Raw genomic sequence first — 19191 nt, forward strand, 5'->3', positions numbered from 1 at the left:
TTTTAAATTACAAAAGATTTTACAGAAACAATGGCATTTTAATAGGACTTTTCCACAGCTTTCTGTAACCTACATGTAAGCCTATAATTAGGAGAAAAGGCATATTTAATTTGAGATGGTTATTTCACAGTTCTGTTTTGTAATACTGTAGTTGTTAAGGAAGAAAAATGAAAATTTAATTTTACTCTCCAATGAGCTAATGAAATATTAACCTCATTACTGCAGCAGACCCTTGTACTAATTGGTGATTCCCTGTACAAAAAGATAAATTGGAAAATGAATTAATCCTTCTTAAATTACTGTAGGGTTATTTCTCCAAAAGAGATGACTTGTACTTGTAGTCTATGTCTGTAGACAGAGGGGATATACCAGACACCCCTTGAAGTAGGTTTTTACAGAGCAATGATGAATGGGAGCTGGTTAGCTGTATTTCCCACATGTATGGGGCTTCCGTTAGTTGTATGCCATATATTAAGCACTTACAATTACAGCCAATCCCATCTGTACAAAAATTACAAAATCTCTGACTTCTGATTAAAGAGAATCTCCTTTTCATGTTCCTATCATACCTTTTCAAGACTCCATGGGCTCCACTGGCCAACTGTATTGCCAAGACCAATAAGCATGAATAATCAGACAGCTGACACGATTACTGATGATTGTGGACTAGGACCGATAAGGACAATTCTCATGAGTCCTTTTGAAAACATTAAATTTAGATTTAGAAAAGAATATTAAGAAAACCGTGTCTCAACTCCTCATTTTATATGTATGAAACTGAGTGCAATAGAAAATGGAGTTTGCATAAAATGTGAATTAAAATCCATGTCTGCTAAGTTCCTAGGGCACTTTTCTACCATACCACATTCATGAAATGAAAGAATTTTAAATTAAATGACAGAACTTATTTTTATATGATTATTGGAATCATGTATCTTTATTTTAAGTGAGACATACCAAATTAGTTTTAAAAAGTAGATATATATTTGTAGTAAATCATTTCTGTTTGTTATATGATCAATTGCAGAAATTAAAATCTAACTTTCAGAGATTAATGTAAGTATTACAGTCATAATTATGCTAACATTATACAAAATGTTCTTCATATACTTTAAAAAGAATATATTTTTACCCATTTGAAGGGTGGATACATGTATTTCTTCAGAACAAAATAAATTAGATTATATCAAATGAATTTTTGAATTTATTTTTATTTTTATTTATTTATTTGAGAGAGAGATACAGAAATAGGCAGGTAGAGAGAGAGAGGAGAATGGGCACTCCAGGGCGTTTAGCCACTGCAAATGAACTCTAGATGTGTGCATCCCCTTGTGCCTCTGGCTTATGTGGGTACTTGGGCTTTGCAGGCAAGTGCCTTAACAGCTAAGCCATCTCTACAGCCCTCAAATGTATTTTTGATTAAAATTTTTGTACTGTTTTACTTAAGGGCAGGTGTAATTTGTTTAGTATATAAGATGAAAAGTTTGTCATTATACATTATATTTATTCACAGTCACAGTGTGCCCAGTATGCTGCTGATAGAAGAGAGGAGGAAAAGATGTGTGACCATCTCATCAGTGCTGCCAAACACCGAGATCATGTGACAGCAAACCAGCTGAAACAGAAGATTCTCAATATCCTCACGAATAAGCATGGTGCTTGGGGAGCAGTTTCTCATAGGTGAGTTGAAATGAGTTAGAAGTCGCTCATAGCTCATGGCTTAATTATAGGAGTTGGAAGCAAAACTATTTCCACAGTAATCAAGAATTTAGTTATTTAGAAAATGTCATTTAAAATACAAAAACATGGTGATGCATACCTTTATTTCCAGCTCTTGGGAGGCAAAGTCAGGAGGATCACTGTTAGTTCAAGGATACCCTGAGAGTACCAAAGGAGTTCCAGGTCAGCCTGGGCTAGTGACACCCCACTTCAAAAAACAAAATCAATTAATTAATGAAATATAAAAATGTGCTTAAATTTAATGGTTTAACCATTTCCATGGTTTAAATGGAAATCTAAACTTTGATTTATCTCTAATATTAGTTATTTCTACTTTATAGGAATATGCAACAGTTTATGATTTCTTTAGGCAATGTTACTAGGTTTCTTTTTTTGTAAAAGAAAAGTACTATTTAAAATTAAGTTTATATCATTCTAATTTTTCTTGTTTATAGGTGATAAAATATTTTTTCCTACAGAGAATAAGTATATTTTTTTAAAGTTTCCTTCCATAACTTTCCATTCCGTTTTAGGAGGGGTTTTCATCACAGATTATAATATATATGATATTATGATAAAAGTAAACCAAATTGTTTATGAAGTATAAATGCTTTACTTTATAAAGTTTTGTGGCCATATAATTTTTTTCTGCACAGGAAGTATTCCAGAGTACCTGTGGAGGCATATGTTTCTACTGCTAATATCCGTTATTCTTATGTCTCTATTTTATTGAACTCATGAAATGTTCTTATTAAATCTCTGCCAGTTTGTTCATTTGTTCAGTGTAGACTGGATGCTGCTAAGATGCATTCTGAGAGAAGTGATTCTGTTAGAGTAGATTCAACTCTCTCTCCTGGGATAGAAGTATAGGAAAGATTTAAGAAAACATTAATTTTTTTCATTTAAATAAAAAACATAGCAAAATATTTTTGAAAATAGTTGAAAACTGAATATTTGACTTTTCTAACAAATATACAGTAGCTAACACATAGTACATAATTATCGTGTTTCAGGACCATACAAATGAAATTTACATGGATTACTTGGTCTAACTCTCAGAACATGTCTGCCAGGGGTGGTCCATGAGGTCTGTGCCATCTTAAAATGAATAAGTTGAAACTTATAGAGACTTCGGTATAAAACTGCAGTCTTACACTGCTTGGATCGACATTCAGAGTTTATCAGAGAAACACAGAAACTGAATCAATAGTATATATATAATATTCAAAATAAGCTTATAAAGTAAGGAATTTACTCATGTGATTGTGTGGGATAATAAACCAAAATTGGTAAGATGGCCCATAAATTAGAAAATCAGTGACAAATTCTATAATGTGATCTTGAAGAAATTTGTTCTTACCTAGGAAACCTGTTTTTGTTGAGGCCTTAACCTTACTCACATCATTATAGAGGATACTGTTCTTTATTTAATTTTCATTAATCTTAGATACTACTCCTAACTGTACAACCCCTTTACAGCCAGAGTTAGACTAAGGGTTGACTAGACAAGTGCCACATTGCCATGTGAGGAGTAACTCTCACATCGACTAACAATCACTTTCCCTCTGTTCTTAGGCACATGTAGCCGGAAGGATAATATTATCTTATTAATTGTTCAGATGGTAGGATTCAAGATTCTGCATCAAATGCTTAAAGCCACACCTAGTTTGTATTAGCATTACTTGTAACATAGAATTAGAGTGAAAGTGCAGACTGTACTTAGCATCAGTCATGTGGTGACATGTCATTCGCATCCTCTAACATCTGGTCATTTTGTCATTTTCTCAGTAGATTGGCAAAAACAGTGACGGGATCCTTTGGAAGAGCAGGATTCCTTTTTTCTTTCCTACTAATTCTGAATGTTGACTCCTTAAAAAAAAAAAACACAGTGTTTCTGTTATCATCCTTTACTTGCTGGGTCATTGCATAGGTCTCTGTCATTTTCACTGGTTGCAGTTAACTTTTTTCATCTTTCTTAGCCTATAGAGTTTCATGTAGTCTCATGGCTTTAAAACTAGCAGTATGGGCTAGAGAGATTGCCTAGTGGTTAAGGCGCTTGCCTGTGAAGCCTAAGGACCCAGGTATGATTCTCCAGGTCCCACATGAGGCAGATGCACATTGTGGCACATGTGTCTGGAGTTCATTTGCAGTGGCTAGAGGCCCTGCTGCATCCATTCTCTCTCTCTCTCTCTCCCTCTCTCTCTCTCTCTCCCCACCCCTCTCTACAACAAATAAGAAAAACTAGCTATATGCTGATAATTCTCAGTTAATACTGTTCTACATCTTACTCCTTTTCCAATGCCGTGTATCCATCTACCTACATGTCATCCTTCGCTCAGAAAAGTTTTATGAGCAGAGAAAGTGAAATCAAGTTCATCAAAGAAAAAAGCAGAGAAGACTAGAGGACTCTCAGGGAATGAGAATAGTCCTCAAGGAGAGGGGTGGCCACTGGAAGAAAATTCTAGAATTCTTAGTTACCAGGATTTCTACTGAGAGTAATAAGGTGATCTTTAGGATGACCGCACTGAGATGGAGGAACACAGTTCTGGCCCAAACAGCAGTCCTCGTGTCTCTCTGCCTCTGTGACAGGACAGGTGGTTCTGGTGCACACCTCTCATCACCAGTGGACTAGCTGGACAGGGGCCGTTTCACTACTAAAAATAGAAACAAGGATGAAGTGCCTAAACTGCTGGTTTCTGGGTCCAAAGGGCTCAAAGGATGCTTGCTTCCTGCTACTTCTCTGACCTTAGACTCACCATCCGTTTCTGACTACTGCCGCTACACTGGCCTCTGCTGGAGTTAACCAGCTTTAACCTCCTTCACTGCATATATCACACAGAATAAGATTTAAATTGTTACTTTTTTAATCTGACATTCTGGACTTTTGCTTTGAACTTTGTCCCTAAGAAATACAGCTTTGTATATAATATATCTGGTATACATATTTTCCAATGAATGTCTGTGAAAATTACTATATATCATAGCACCATTTTATCTGTTTAAACTTGTTTTAAAAATAATCTTTTTACATAGAGTTTTGGATTCATAAGCTTAAGAGATCTATTATTTATTAGCTATCTGACTTTTCTTTAACAAGTGAATGTACCTCTCTTGTGCTCAGCTTTTCTAAGGTAGATAATGGATTCGTTTCCATTTCATTGGTAAAATGAACTGGTGCTTGCAAAATGCTTGCCACTTATATCTAACACTTAAGAAATGTCCATTATCTGCTTGCAGCCTTTTTATTTCCGATAGTCAGCTTCTTGCAAATATTTGTTTGTTTATTTTTCGAGGTAACATCTCACTCTAGCTCAGGCTGACCTGTAATTCAGTCTCAGGGTGGCCTCTAACTCATGATGATCCTCCTACCTCTGCTCCCGAGTGCTGGGATTAAGGGTGTGCGCTACCACGCCCAGTTGCAAAGTCTTTTAAATACAAAAATAAACCGATATATAATTCCTCCATTTTCTCACTTCCATCAACAGATAAAAGCTGAGCTCCTTAGGATAGTGTAATCAGATTTACTCTCTGCACTGAGTTTATTGTCTATACATGAAATTGATGTTAAATAAATAGCAAATGCTCAGAAAGAAAAAGTACAAGTACCTGAGAGGACATATGATGGAAGAGCTTTGCTTTTTAAAAATTTATTTATTTGAGACACACATATACACACAGACAAAGGGGAGGGGGGCAGAGAGACAATGGGCACACCAGGGCCTCTAACCACTGCAAACAAACCCCAGACACACATGCCACCTTATGTGCCTGGCTTAAATGGAGAATTGAACCTAGGTTCTTAGGCTTTGCAGGCAAGTGCTTTAACCATAAGCAACCACTCCAGCCCAAGCTTTACTTTCTTTATGGAATTAGTGAAAACATCCTTTAAAAAGCTTTATTTAAACAGAGCTCTAAAATAGTGAATGAGTTATTACCAGCAAAGGGTGTAATGTAAACCATTCAGGACAGAACCATGCAAAAACTGTAACCTTAAAAATTAATAAAATGAACAGAAAATAGAATAGTGTTAGTCTAAAGCTTGGCAAACAGTAGAGATAGTGGCTGGGAGGGGAGACAAAAGAGTGGCCTGTGAACCAGGAGACTTGTGTCATGTAGATCATTGTAAGGATTTGTAGCATTATCTCAAGAGGTGTGAACACCAGCAGGACTTTTAAATGAAAGAGTAATATGCTCTGATTTACAGTTTTAAAAGATAAACGTGGGCTGGAGAGATGGCTTAGCGGTTAAGCGCTTGCCTGTGAAGCCTAAGGACCCCGGTTCGAGGCTCGGTTCCCCAGGTCTCACGTTAGCCAGATGCACAAGGGGGCGCACGCGTCTGGAGTTCGTTTGCAGAGGCTGGAAGCCCTAGCGCGCCCATTCTCTCTCTCTATCTGCCTCTTTCTGTCTCTGTCACTCTCAAGTAAATAAATAAAAATGAACAAAAAAAAATTTGTTTAAAAGATAAACGTGGCTGCTATTTGATGACATACGCTACAATAAGTAGGAAGCATGATGGCCTGTAGCTGACAGCTGCTGCCTCTCATCATTGCCTTCCCTGGATTTCTCTGTCTTTTCTTCTCTTTCACTGATGTTATTGCTGCAAGTCTGTAGTGAACTTATCCTTGATATATATCACCTCAGGATTTAAAGGTAAGGAATGTGTCTGTCCCTTCCAATATGCTCATAGATTTCTAAGTGTAGGAATCAGATGTTAATCATTTTTATGTTATACTTATCAAACAAATTTTAAATCTGAAAGAAATCCACCAATGTAATATTTCACTTGCCATTTTTCAAAAAAAAATAAATTTAACATATATATTTCTTTCACCTTTGTCTTTTGACTCAGAGGTATTACTGGGCCATAAATACTTCAATTATTATTTTTTGAGAGAGAAACTGAAAAAGAGGGAGAGAGGCCAAGGCCTTTCAACAACTGTGGACAAACATACATTCTTAGGCTTTGCAGGCAAGTGTCTTAACTGCTAAGCCATCTCTCCATTCCAGTATTTTAATTAATTTTATTGATCTTTGTTTCTGCCTTGAAGAAAAATATAATTTGTAAAGTCTTTAAGGTACCTATTTTAAGATTCACTTCTAATACAATGTGCTCAGTGTGTTTTTATTTATTTATTTATTCTAAGGGTGGCCTTGAACTCATGACGTTCCTCCTACCTCTGCCTCCCAAATGCTGGAATTAAAGTTGTGTGCCACCACACCCGGCTTGTTTTCATTTCGGGTCATATTTGACTGTTGCTTAAATTTGTAGGTATTACAACCACTATTAAAATCAACATAGTACTTGGCCTTAAGATTAATGGATTTGTGTTAATTTTACTTTGCTCATTTTAGAGACACTAAGTTTGAGATTTTGGTTCCTGATGCACTGCGAATAGAAACTCAGTTACTGAGTACGATTATTCCTTGGCAATGACTACACCAGAGCTTCATACTTAATGCCTTATTTTTTATCTTAATCACTCTTATGCTAAATATCACTTTTCCCTTCCAAATAAGAATGTGAAGCTGGAAAGATGTCTTAGCAGTTAAGGCGCTTCCCTGCAAAGTCAAAGGACCCAGGTTCAATTCCCCAGGACCCACATAAGCCATATGTACAAGGTGGTACATGCATCTGGAGTTCGTTTGCTACAGCTGAATGCCCTGGCATGCCAATGCTCTCCCTCCCTCTCTCCCTCCCTTTTTCCCTCTTGAATAAATAAATAAATTGTAAAAAAGAAATGTGAAGTTGATAGCAAATGAATGTCTCACCTAGTGTTACATAGCTAAGTGGCAGAGACAGACTTGAATCTTTTAAAACCTCATTTCTTTTATTATCATTATTGTTGTTATTATTAAGAACATATATTGTATGGATGCATTTGTGTTGGTGTCCAATTTTTTCCTTGTTCCTGCCCCCATTCTGCTGGCATCCCTCCTCTGGGGGGTTGCAGGTGTTCCCTATGGGTTGTGGGTTGTAGTTTACATGTTTGGGGAACAGCTGTCAGTTATTCTGGTGGAGGGATGCCTCTGGGCATAATGTCCCAACCTGTGGCTCTTACATTCTTTCTGCCCACTCTGTTGCAAAATTCCCTGAGCCATGGTGGGTGAGTTTTAAGTCTACTTCAGTGATGAGCTCTTAGGAACCTTTGGATCTCTGCTCTGGTAGGTGTTGCATGTCCTCAGGGTCTGTCTCCTCCACCTTGATGCTGATATCAGGTTCATCATGGAGGCAGCACTGATGCTCATCTCCCCCATTCCTCATTCCTCTGTGGATGCAGCTGTGGCTTGGCTGAAGTGCGAAGGGAGTTCATCTCCTCGGGTCTCACGACCTTCTGAAAAAGAAGAACAGATTCTCCAACAGATAGCTTAAGAGGGATAAACATTATTAGGGAGAGTTTGATGTATGAACCCCTTTTGTGTCTAAACACTACTGAGAGACTAACACTGGAGAGCATAATCTTTGTCTCTGTAGGATTCTGACCTGGTTCCTGGTTCCAGATATGGGTTCCTTTACATTGAGAAGATCTCTGAATCAGAACGCTATTGGTTATCCACCAAGGCTGTGTGTCACTGTTGCACTGGTGTGTACATCCTGTCAGGGTGTTTGCTGCTGAGTAACAGACCTCTCATTGCTCAGACTGTTGTTGGCCACTTTCTCCAGTAGCTGCCACAGCGCTGTCTAGCACTAGACAAGCTAACTCTCTGGGGACTGGCTCTCTTCCAGATTCCAGTCAGGTCTCTCCATGCTCTGTGTCAGCAACATATGGTGTCTTCAGCAATGAGGTCTTAGCTTTTGCCTTCGGCATGTAATCAAGTGCTTTGATAAAAAGCTATCTTGTTTTTGAGGCCTGTAGATCTCTCTGATCAACAGCTCATTGGAGTAGCAACCAATTTTTGGTACTGGGAATTACAGGCTAGACACACACACACACACACACAAAATTAAGCTTAGACTTCATCCCACCCTCAACCTCTCCAGGGCCCTTCTTTTCAGGTGCTCACCTCTTAACTCCTTTTGAGAGTAATACCTTTAAGTCTATCTCCAAGGATAAAGGTTTCTATGGTAGAAGTTAATTTTAGATTTAGTTTTGTGTTTGCTTTTCCCTACCCTTCCCTTCCCCTTCATCCATCCCTATTGTCTGGGCCTTGAGTTGACTATCAGGTATGTCAGCAACCGAACTGGTCCAGGTTAGCAGCCACAGGTAAGTGAGACCATACTTATCTTTTTGTGATTGTGTGAGTTTCCTGAGTATTATCTGTTCCAATTTGGAAGATCCATTTTTCTACAAATTTTATTCTCTTTTTTTTTTTTAACTGCTGAGTAGAATTCCATTGTGTATATATACCACAACTTCGTTAGCCATGCATCCAGTGATGGGTGTGTGGGTTGATTCTAGTTCTTAGCTATAATGAATGGAGCATCTGTACACATGGTAGAGCAAATGTCCTATAGTGTAGCATGGAGCACTTAGGATAAATGCTCAGTAGGAAATGACTGAGTCTGTTTGGTAGCTCTGTGTTCATCCTTGTCAGGAATCTCCATGTTGATTTCCACAGTGGTTGTACAAGCTTACATTCATTTTTCTACATATGGTTATCCAGTTTGTCCAGCACCATTTGTAGAAGATGCTGTCTTTTCTCCAACCTACTTTTTTTTTGTTGTTTTGTTTTGGTACCTTTGTCAAAGATCAAGGTCCAGGTTTTCAGTTCTGTTCTATTGGTTTATTTTTCTATTTTTATTCTAGTACCATGCTTTACTTTGTTACTGTGGCTTTGTAACATAGCTTTAGATCTGGTATGGTGACACCTCTAGAGGTGTTTCCTTTGCTAAGGATATGTTTAGATACCCGAGACCTGCTGCCATTCCACATGAATTTTGAGATCACTTTTTTTCCTATCTCTATGAAAAATGATGGTGGAAATTTTTTTAAAATTTTTTATTTATTTATTTGAGAGCGACAGACACAGAGAGAAAGACAGATAGAGGGGAAGAGAGAGAATGGGCGCGCCAGGGCTTCCAGCCTCTGCAAACAAACTCCAGACGCGTGCGCCCCCTTGTGCATCTGGGTAACGTGGGACCTGGGGAACTGAGCCTCGAACCGGGGTCCTTAGGCTTCACAGGCAAGCGCTTAACCGCTAAGCCATCTCTCCAGCCCTGATGCTGGAAATTTTATTGGTATTGCATTAAATCTTTGTATTGCTTTTGGTACAGTTGTCATTTTTGCAATATTAATACTGCCTATCCAGGAGCATGAGAGGTCTTATGTGTCTTCTCAAGTCCTCTTCTGTTTCCTTCTTGAGTTTTTTATGTATTGTACAAGTCTTTGACATCCTTGGTTAATGCTATTCCAAGTTATCTAATTTTTTTGTTGCTATTGAAAATGTGACAGCCTCACTGATTTCTTTCTCTGTATATTTGTCCTTTTCATATAGAAAGGTTACTGATTTTTTTGTGTGTTGATTTTGTATCCTGCCACTTTACTGAAGAAATTAATCATTTTAGAGGTTTTTTGTTTGTTTGTTCATTTGTTTTTGATTTTTGAGGTAGGGTCTCACTCTAGTTCAGGCTGACCTGGAATTCACTATGGAGTCTCAGGGTAGCTTTGAACATACAGCGATCCTCCCACCTCTGCTTCCTAAGTGCTGGGATTAAAAGTGTGCGCCACCATGCCTGGCTTCTGTAGAGGTTTTGAGATGGAGTCTTTTGGGTCACTTATGTGCAGGATCATGTCATCTAAAATAGGACTAACTTGACTTCTTCCTTTCCACTTTGTATCCCTTTTCTTTCTTTCTCCTGCCTTATTGCTGTGCTAGGACTTCTAGTACTATGTTGAAGAGCAGGGGTGAGTGTGGACACCCCCTGTCTTGTTCCCAATCTCAATGGAAACTCCTTGAGTCTTTTCCCAGTAAGGATTGTTTGAGCTTTGGATGCACCTTTATTGTATTGAGATATAAACCTCCATGTCTGTTCTTTCCAGTGTTTTCATTATGAAGTGGTATTGTACTTTGTCAAAGGCCTTCTCTGCATCGAGGTGATCATGGGGTTCTTATGGTTAAGTTTCTTTATGTTGTGTATTATGTTGACCAATTTCCATATGCTGAACCACTCCAGCATCTCTGGGATGAAGCATACTTAATGAAGTTATATAATGGTTTTGATATGTGTTGAATACAGTTTGTGAGGATTTTGGTCAGGCTCTTTGCATCTAAAGTCATCAGGGATATAGGCCTATAGTTTTCTTGTATCTCTGTCTGGTTTTGGTATTAGGATGATCCTAGCTTCATTAAAGGATTTGGGGAGCATTCCCTGCCCTCTATGACTATGTGAAACACTTTGAGATGTATTGGCTTCAACTAGTTGTCCCACATAAACTCACATGTTTTGAACGCTTCCTGTCCACTGATGTCATCTTGGAAGGTGGAGCCTTGCAGGAGCTCGTGTGGAGCATCACTGGGGGAGACCTGTGAGCTTCTTTGGTACCTTGCTTGTCAGTGTTAGTTTGGCTTACTCTCCTGCTGCTGTTTTCCTCCTCCTCTGACAGAAGTGATTCCAGACTCTTGGCTTGTGTCATGCTTTCTCCTGCCACCGTGCAGCTCCTCCTTAAATCTGTAAGCCAAGGTAAAACCTTCCCTCTGATCAGCTGCTTTTGGTCAGGCATTTTATCGCAGCAATGGGAAAGTAACTATAATACCTGAAGTCCATTGTCATTCCAATAGTGAGATTATTTGCTAATTATTAATTTTAACAGCTATCAATTCGAAATAGATTTCTCTAGGTGAGTAGGACGAAGACTTGGAAACATGGAGCTTTTTTAGAAGTATTTTTACTATCTAACATGCCCAAATGACAAAATCAGCCAGCATGAGGACTTCTACCAAAACAGCCAAGGCAGAATGTATTATAAGAAGCTATCACATTTGATTAAGCATTACAGCAAACACTCTCAAGAGGGACTTAACACTAGTCAAAGTTCCAAGCATGATATTTCACATTTCCAGTACACCATCCAGTTACTTATTGTAGAGAGAACCAGGAAAATCTCACCACTTCTCAAGCAATGATAATAAGTAGATGCCAAACCCCAAATGACCATTCAGCTATTATAACCCTTTTACAAGAAGTAAGGGCAAGTTATCTTTAAAGGTACGTTGGTATAGAAATTTGCAACAAAGAAGTAGAAACAATAAAATTAGCTCAAAAATTAAAGATGCAGCAACTGAAATGAACAATTAGCTGAGTGAATGAAAGTGACAGAGGAAAGATAAAGCAAATATAAGAATAGATCTTAAATTTTGATGAGAGAGAGGGGCTGGGGAAATGGCTTAGCAGTTAAAGCATTTGCCTACAAAGCCTAAGAACCCAGGATTGAGTTCCCCAATACCCATGTAAGCCAAATGCTCAAGGTGGTGCATGTGTAGAGTTTGTTTGTAGTGGCTAGAGGCCCTGGTATACCCATTCTCTCTCTCTCTTTCTCTTTTCCTCATTCTCTCACATATATATATATATATATATATATATATATATATATATATACACACACACACACACATACATACATACATACATACATACATACAATTTAAAAAATGAAAAAAAATTAAAAGCTAGAGAGAAAACAGAACCAGGGGGAAATGAACAGAGCTTCACGTACCTACGGTACACTGTCAGATGGGCTAACACTCACAAGAAGATAGGGAAGAATATTTCAGGAAAGTTACATGTTAAAACATGGTTGTAACATAAAACTTGATAGAATATATTAGTTTGTAGATTTACATTTAGAGACCTCATATGCAGTAAACTCCATAAATACTCAAAGACACATCAAAATAAATCTAAAAACTAAAGATATAAAAGTTTTGATAAAAGTCACGTGGGGAAAAAGATATGTTACATGTAAGGGAACAAGAGCTCAAAAGATTATAGCTTTCTTCTAAGACTCACTGAAGCCAGAAAAAGAAATGTTAATCCTGAATTCTATATTCAGCAAAACTTTATTTATAAAGAAATGCAGATTGAAAGAGTTCTTACAGAAAAGAGAAAGTTCTTCATCGCAGTATGTGTTTCTTTGGGTTTAACGGAGACATAAACATAGAGCACAGACCTTCAGGAATGATTTGAGAAATTTTTGTTATGTTTTGTTTTTCCCACAAATGCCATAGCAAACCAGAGAAATGATGAGCTTTTCAGCAAGTATTACTGGAAGAAGGTGAAACAGTGATCTTAGCTTATACTTCATAGCCTATTTAAAACTTAACTCAAAATAAATCACAGACCTAAATATAAAATATGGAACTATAAACTTCTAGAAGAAGGCATATGGCAAGTCTTTGTGTTCTGAGCTGAGTTGGCCACAATTATTAATTAGATTACCCAACAGGAAAAAATCACAAAGTGTACTTCAAAACTGAAAATATTTTTTTTAAATCAAAGAACTGCCAAAGTAATCTAACTAAGTGCAATTAGGAAAAGGTATTTTGTAAATTCCATATTTTACAGAGATTCATATCTAAAATATAGAATGCACATTTTAGATACAGCAATATGACACAAGTGTTGTAAATAAAACAGCAAGGAGAACACAGGCAGAATGGCAGATGGAAAATAGAACTTTAAAAGATGCCCAGTATCAGCTACTGCAGCTAGCCCCGAATGCTGTTACTCATCGGCTGGAAAGACTACATTAAAGCACACAGTCATGCAAGAGCTGGCAAGGGTGCGAGGCCACTGGAACACCCGTGAATTGCTGATGGAAGTAAATGGATGCAGCCTCTTTAGAAATGCTTTGGCAATGTCCTTTACAGTTATCTGACCGGGTGACTGTAGTCCTAGAAATCTGCCTCAAGAGAAAGGAAAACGAAGTATCACAGAGCAACTTCATGAACATTTATAGCAGCTGTAGTTACAGTTGATGAAAACTAAAAATACCCACTTTTTCCAACTACTGTGCTGGTCAGAGTTCTCTAGAGGAACAGGACTGATAGAATACATATATATTACAAAGCGAGTACTTAAACTGGATTATGTGATACAGGCTGGGCAGGCTGGAGAGTCTGATCATCTGGTAACTGCTGGATCTATAAGCCTGGATGCCTTGGCAGGCCCAATCTGGTGCTGGAGTATTGGTCTTCAGTCCATACCGGAAGGCGGAATAAACTGGATTCCAGTTTCCGTAAACAATGGCAGCATTGAGTAGATGCACACACCAGCATTTAGTAAGGACAGCCAGGCAGAAATTGCCACTATTTTTTTCCCTGCAGAAGGGCTGCCCACAGTGGGTGTAGAACTTCTTCCTTCAGTTAGTCTTTGGAAATACCCTCAGACTTGCCCAAGAATCTTACTTGATTCCAGATCCAATCTACTCGACAATACAAACTAACCATCACAACTACTAAATAAATAAATAAAAATAAGTGTACATAGATACAGTGAAATACCTACATGAATAGTAAATATATTCTTCCAAGTTAAATAAAAGAGCCAAACTCACAAGAGCATGAATTGATTTCTTTTCAGTGGTATTCTATAGAAAGCAACATGAGTGGTTTCCAGCACTTACTAGCGGAGGGAGGAATGTGCTAGGAGGGGACAGTTGGAGACGACAGAATTGTTGTATACCTTGCTTATGATGATAATTTTTGTGACTTCATGTTTATTATGAATTTTAGATTTGTGAACCAAAAAGAGTAAAATTTACCTAATGTAAATTTAATTTTTTATCTTATACAAAGTAAAGAGTCTGGAAAAGTCTTCATAGATGATTTCTCAGCTGTTTACAATAATATGTAACTATGCATTATGTTCATATAGAGAATATAATCAAAGACTGTTTATCATTGCAAAGTTATATAAATTAAATTTCAGATTACTGTTATTTATATACCAACACTAATACATCTAAAGTATGTAAATTAGCTTAACTTTCCCAATACCTGAAAGCTATAATTTTTTTTTACAAGGCATGTTATAAAATATATCCTAAAATAAAGGGCATTAATCTAATAATTATCATATAGTGGGTAATTTTACTCACAGTAGTCAAGTGGTTTAGAATGTCAAACTTTAGTTAGGAGTATGTTCTCCACTTAGTGAATATTGTCACAAGTTGTGATAGTGCCTAAGCTAGGTAAAGCAATGTAGGAAGTGTGCTTTAAACACTGACATGACTTCCCACAAGTAAGAAAATGGTCAAAGCAATAGGTGTCAGAGATAGAAATGGAGAAGGTAAGCAGAGAAAGAGGGGCAGCTGATAGAGGACAGGAAGGGAACCATCCGTATCTGAAAGAATAGCAAGTTTGATGTGTGCCTCATATTGTCATATTGGAAAAGTGCTTTTTTATATTCTAGATAAAAGTCCCTGTAAAATATAGCACATCCATGTGTCCTTTTCCACTGTGGACCTAGTTGGATTCATTCATTAGTGTCTTTCATAGGAGATATGTTTTTAAGATTAAGTTCCTCTAATCTTAGCACTTGGGAGGCAGAAGTAGGAAGATCACTGTGAAATCGAGGCCAGCCTGGAAGTACAGAGTGATTTCCAGATCAGCCTGGGCTAGAATGAAAACCTTCCTTGAAAATGCCAAAAATGAAGGAAAAAAAGGAAAATATATTTTTAGGTTTAATGGAGTCCATTTGGGGATAGTTTTTTCCTTTCATGAGCCAGATATTTGGTGGTCTAATTAATAATTCTAACACAAGTGAGGACACAATGATTTTCTCCGTGTCTTCTGGAAGTTTTATAGTTTCACATTTTATATATAAGTCTGTGACCTGGTTTGCATTAAGTGGGCTATAAACATAAGCTAAGTTATACTTTTTTGCATTCTTCTAGTAATATTTGTTGAAAAGCTCATTTTGGAAATAGCAATCCACAATAACACCTCCCGGATATGGTGCAAGAGTAGTTGAGATGGAAGGAGTTAGGTAAATGTGATAGTTGTGAATGTTCTTTTTTTTTAAATTTTTATTTGCATTTTCCATGATTATATAAAAAAAATCCCATGGTAATTCCCTCCCTCCCCACCCCCTACACTTTCCCCTTTGAAATTCCATTCTCCATCATATTACCTCCCCATCACAATGTGAATGTTCTTTAATTGGATGGGAGATGGGTAAAGGGCACAGTCAGGACAGTCATTAGATGAGGAGAATTAGCTGAAGATGGTGGTCATGAAAGTGGTTAGATGAAGAGCCAGGTGTGGTGGCACACGCCTTCAGTCCCAGCATTCAGGAGGCAGAGGTAAGAGGATTGTCAAGAGTTTGAGGCCAATCTGAGACTACATACTGAATTCCAGGTCAGCCTGAGCTAGAGCAAGACCCTACCTTGAAAAATGAGAAAGAAAAAAAAAAAAAAAGAGTGCTTGACAGTTAGTTGATGATGGTGGTCATGAGAATGGTTAGATGGCAGAGCTTGGTGGTAATCATGGTAAGTGGGGATTCAGCAAAACAAAGGGATGACTTGTGGCATTTGACACTTTTATTAAAAATTACCCAAGACAATTTGAGTTTTGAGATGGTCAGGAAGATGCCAGCATCTTCTGACTGTTCTGTAGGTAAGAAGACTAGCGTAGGCATAAGGGAGGGTGCCCCGTGAAAAGAAAGATGAAAATGGTAAACGAAAGATACTACCAGATTCCTCAGAGCCTGAAGTCTCAAAGTTCATTTTCCCTGAAACAAAATGCATTGCAACTGTAAATAAAGACAAATGGAGAATACACTGGAGGATGATGGGATTTCGAGGCTACCATGATTAATTTTCTCTAACTGACCTGTGGCATGGGCCACACTGGACCCCTTGGGAGGATATGGCCTGGGGATCAGTGGACAGTTTGTGTCAGAAGGACCAGTGTCCATTTTGAAGGTGAAGGTGCTCAGGGTGCAGCTTAAAAACACCCAGTTGTTTTTCAGAATCATTTCTGTTATTTTCCTCTACTTTATATAGATTTATTTAGAAAAGTTAGTGTAATTATTGAGTCTCTCTGAAGTAAGATATATTTATAATGCATAACACATGCACTTAGAGATACATAAACCACACAAATGTATATAATGAAGAAAATAAGTATATAGATAAAAATAGCCACTCTTAGGCTGGAGAATGGCTTAGCAGTTAAGGTGCTTGCCTGCAAAGCCAAGAGACCCATGTTCGATTCCCCAGCGCCCACATAAAGCCAGATGCACTAGGTGGCACATGCATCTGGAGTTTGTTTGCAGCAGCTGGTGGCCCTAGTGTGCCCATATTCATTTCCTCCCTCTTTGTCTCAGATGTCTCTCTGTTTCCCACTTTCTCATTCTCTCTCAAATAAATAAATAAATAAAATAAAAATTAAAAAATAACCACTCTCTATAGGTATTAGACTATTTTTTATCTACAGAAGCCATTACTTTAAAAATACATATTAAAAATGCCTATTTCGGGCTGGAGAGATGGCTTAGTGGTTAAGCACTTGCCTGTGAAGCCTAAGGACCCCGGTTCGAGGCTCAGTTCTCCGGGTCCCACGTTAGCCAGATGCACAAGGGGGGGCGCATGCGTCTGGAGTTCGTTTGCAGAGGCTGGAAGCCCTGGCGCGCCCATTCTCTCTCTCTCCCTCTATCTGTCTGTCTGTCTGTGTCTGTCGCTCTCAAATAAATAAATAAAAATTAAAAAATAAATAAAAAATAAAAATGCCTATTTCCACATAATTCAAACGTCTTATTGAAATAGGAGAGACCTAAAATTACAAACTTTTGTCTGTTTGGAACAAGGACTTAGAGCTGAATTGAGGTTATCACAGCCTTGATTTGGCTGATAATAAAAACATTTATTAACAAAAAGGTAGGAAATATTTTTTCAAGCAGCAACCTTGGCCATTTTGGCAGACTGAGACCCCTTTGTTGGAATCATTGAAGATGAAGCTTATTTACCTGAACTCTTTTGCTGTGATTTTTATTTTATAATTGTGTATTTTGATTCAGATATTTTATATAAATGTGTTTATTCCCTGTAACAACAAGCTCAGCTTATTACATTTTGAGCAAGAAAATTTGTATTAAAGATGTAAGGAATTTGAATTCCACTAGTATTTTTCTGTATGCATATCCTTTTTATCAAAGTACATACCTTGTTGGTTTTGTACGTAAGTAGAATAAATTAGCTTGCAGTGGTATAGCTGTGTACATGCACACTAACATGTGCATTGTATTGTGGAGTGTGTTTTAATACTGTGCTCACATGCAGTTCCATGTCGTTTGTCAGTAATAAAGGGTTGCCTGTTAGTTGGAAGGTGCCATTGCCCTAGAGTGCTGTATTTTGAAGTCATCTGTCATGGATGCATTGTACGGAGAGAAGACTATTTATGTTTATGGCATTTTAAGTAACTGGGTTAGAGCCTCTGGAATTCAGAGAAAGGCTCGTTTACTGTCACCACTGTTCACTTAATGCCGTGACCATGACATGATAGCGTTCCCATAAATCTCCCCACGGGCAGTTCAATAAGACAGATGAACATCAAAATGTAGTGATTGCTTCAGCTTTAGGAATTAACTATTGATAGAATAAATATGACCCAGATAGGCGGCTTATTAACAAAGCATTTTACCAGTCCTTTTGCCAGCAAATATACTCACTAGAAAATGATTTATTAAATTTGTATACTTTTTTCTACTAGTATTATTTGTTGCTTTTAATACTGTTCTTATTAAAAGACAATAATTACATGAAAAATATGTGTATTTTGAAAATTTTAAAGCAGTTTTAAATTATGATATTCTTAATTTTTTCTGAGGTTATTTTAGTAAACCTTTATTTTTCTATTATGTATATTGCATTACCTCTATAAATTTTCAATATATTTATTCTTTAATAATTGTCATATAATTCCTGAAACAATATTTAAATTTAGAAGTTTTTTCCATTCCTTCATTCAGAGAAAGAATCAAGAGGAGTAAGAACATTCAAGTAAACGAATTAATTGTAGCACGGTTGGAAACAGCAATGAAACATACTAACAGGATTTAATATTTACCCCTCATTGTCCTGTCCTGTATTGCAGAGCCTCTGTCCACAGGCCAAGAGAAACATACCTTGGGTTCAACAGTATCTGAAATAGCAAATGCTATGACTACTGTCTCTGCTTAGATAGCAGATCTATACAATAAAGTATTTATCTATTTATTAACAGATTATGCCCTCTCCCCTGTTCCCACTTCCATGGGGCCCTTTGCTGTGGAGTTATGGGTCATGAAGGCCTCAATCAGTCCCAATGGTATCGTGGGGGGCCCATGCCTCAGATTATTCCCACCCACTGTGTGGCTCTTACCGTCTTTCCACTCCCTCTTCCATGTGTACCCGGAGCCATTGTAGGCCTCTGGCAGTCTGATTGAGTGTGGAGTTCTTTGTAGCCTCAGGGCTCTGCTTTGATAGGTTGTGCTTCATCACCATGCCAGTCACCATTGCCCTGGGACTGTCATCCGCTTAGCAAAGAGAGCAGCGT

General features: G+C 37.7%; 1 protein-coding gene across 5 annotated transcripts in view; it reads left to right on the forward strand.

Moving 5' to 3' along the window:
• Positions 1-19191, forward strand: part of Nbea (neurobeachin) — a 563720-nt gene that overhangs the window by 291691 nt on the left and 252838 nt on the right. For all 5 annotated transcript variants that reach the window (XM_004659998.2, XM_045154369.1, XM_045154370.1 and 2 more), the window contains one exon: positions 1514-1680. In XM_004659998.2, the coding sequence (XP_004660055.2) occupies positions 1514-1680 (167 nt within the window). The remainder of the gene's footprint in view (positions 1-1513; positions 1681-19191) is intronic.

The sequence above is a fragment of the Jaculus jaculus genome, chromosome 7 (assembly GCF_020740685.1).
Source record: "Jaculus jaculus isolate mJacJac1 chromosome 7, mJacJac1.mat.Y.cur, whole genome shotgun sequence".
NCBI classification, from domain to species: Eukaryota; Metazoa; Chordata; class Mammalia; order Rodentia; family Dipodidae; genus Jaculus; species Jaculus jaculus.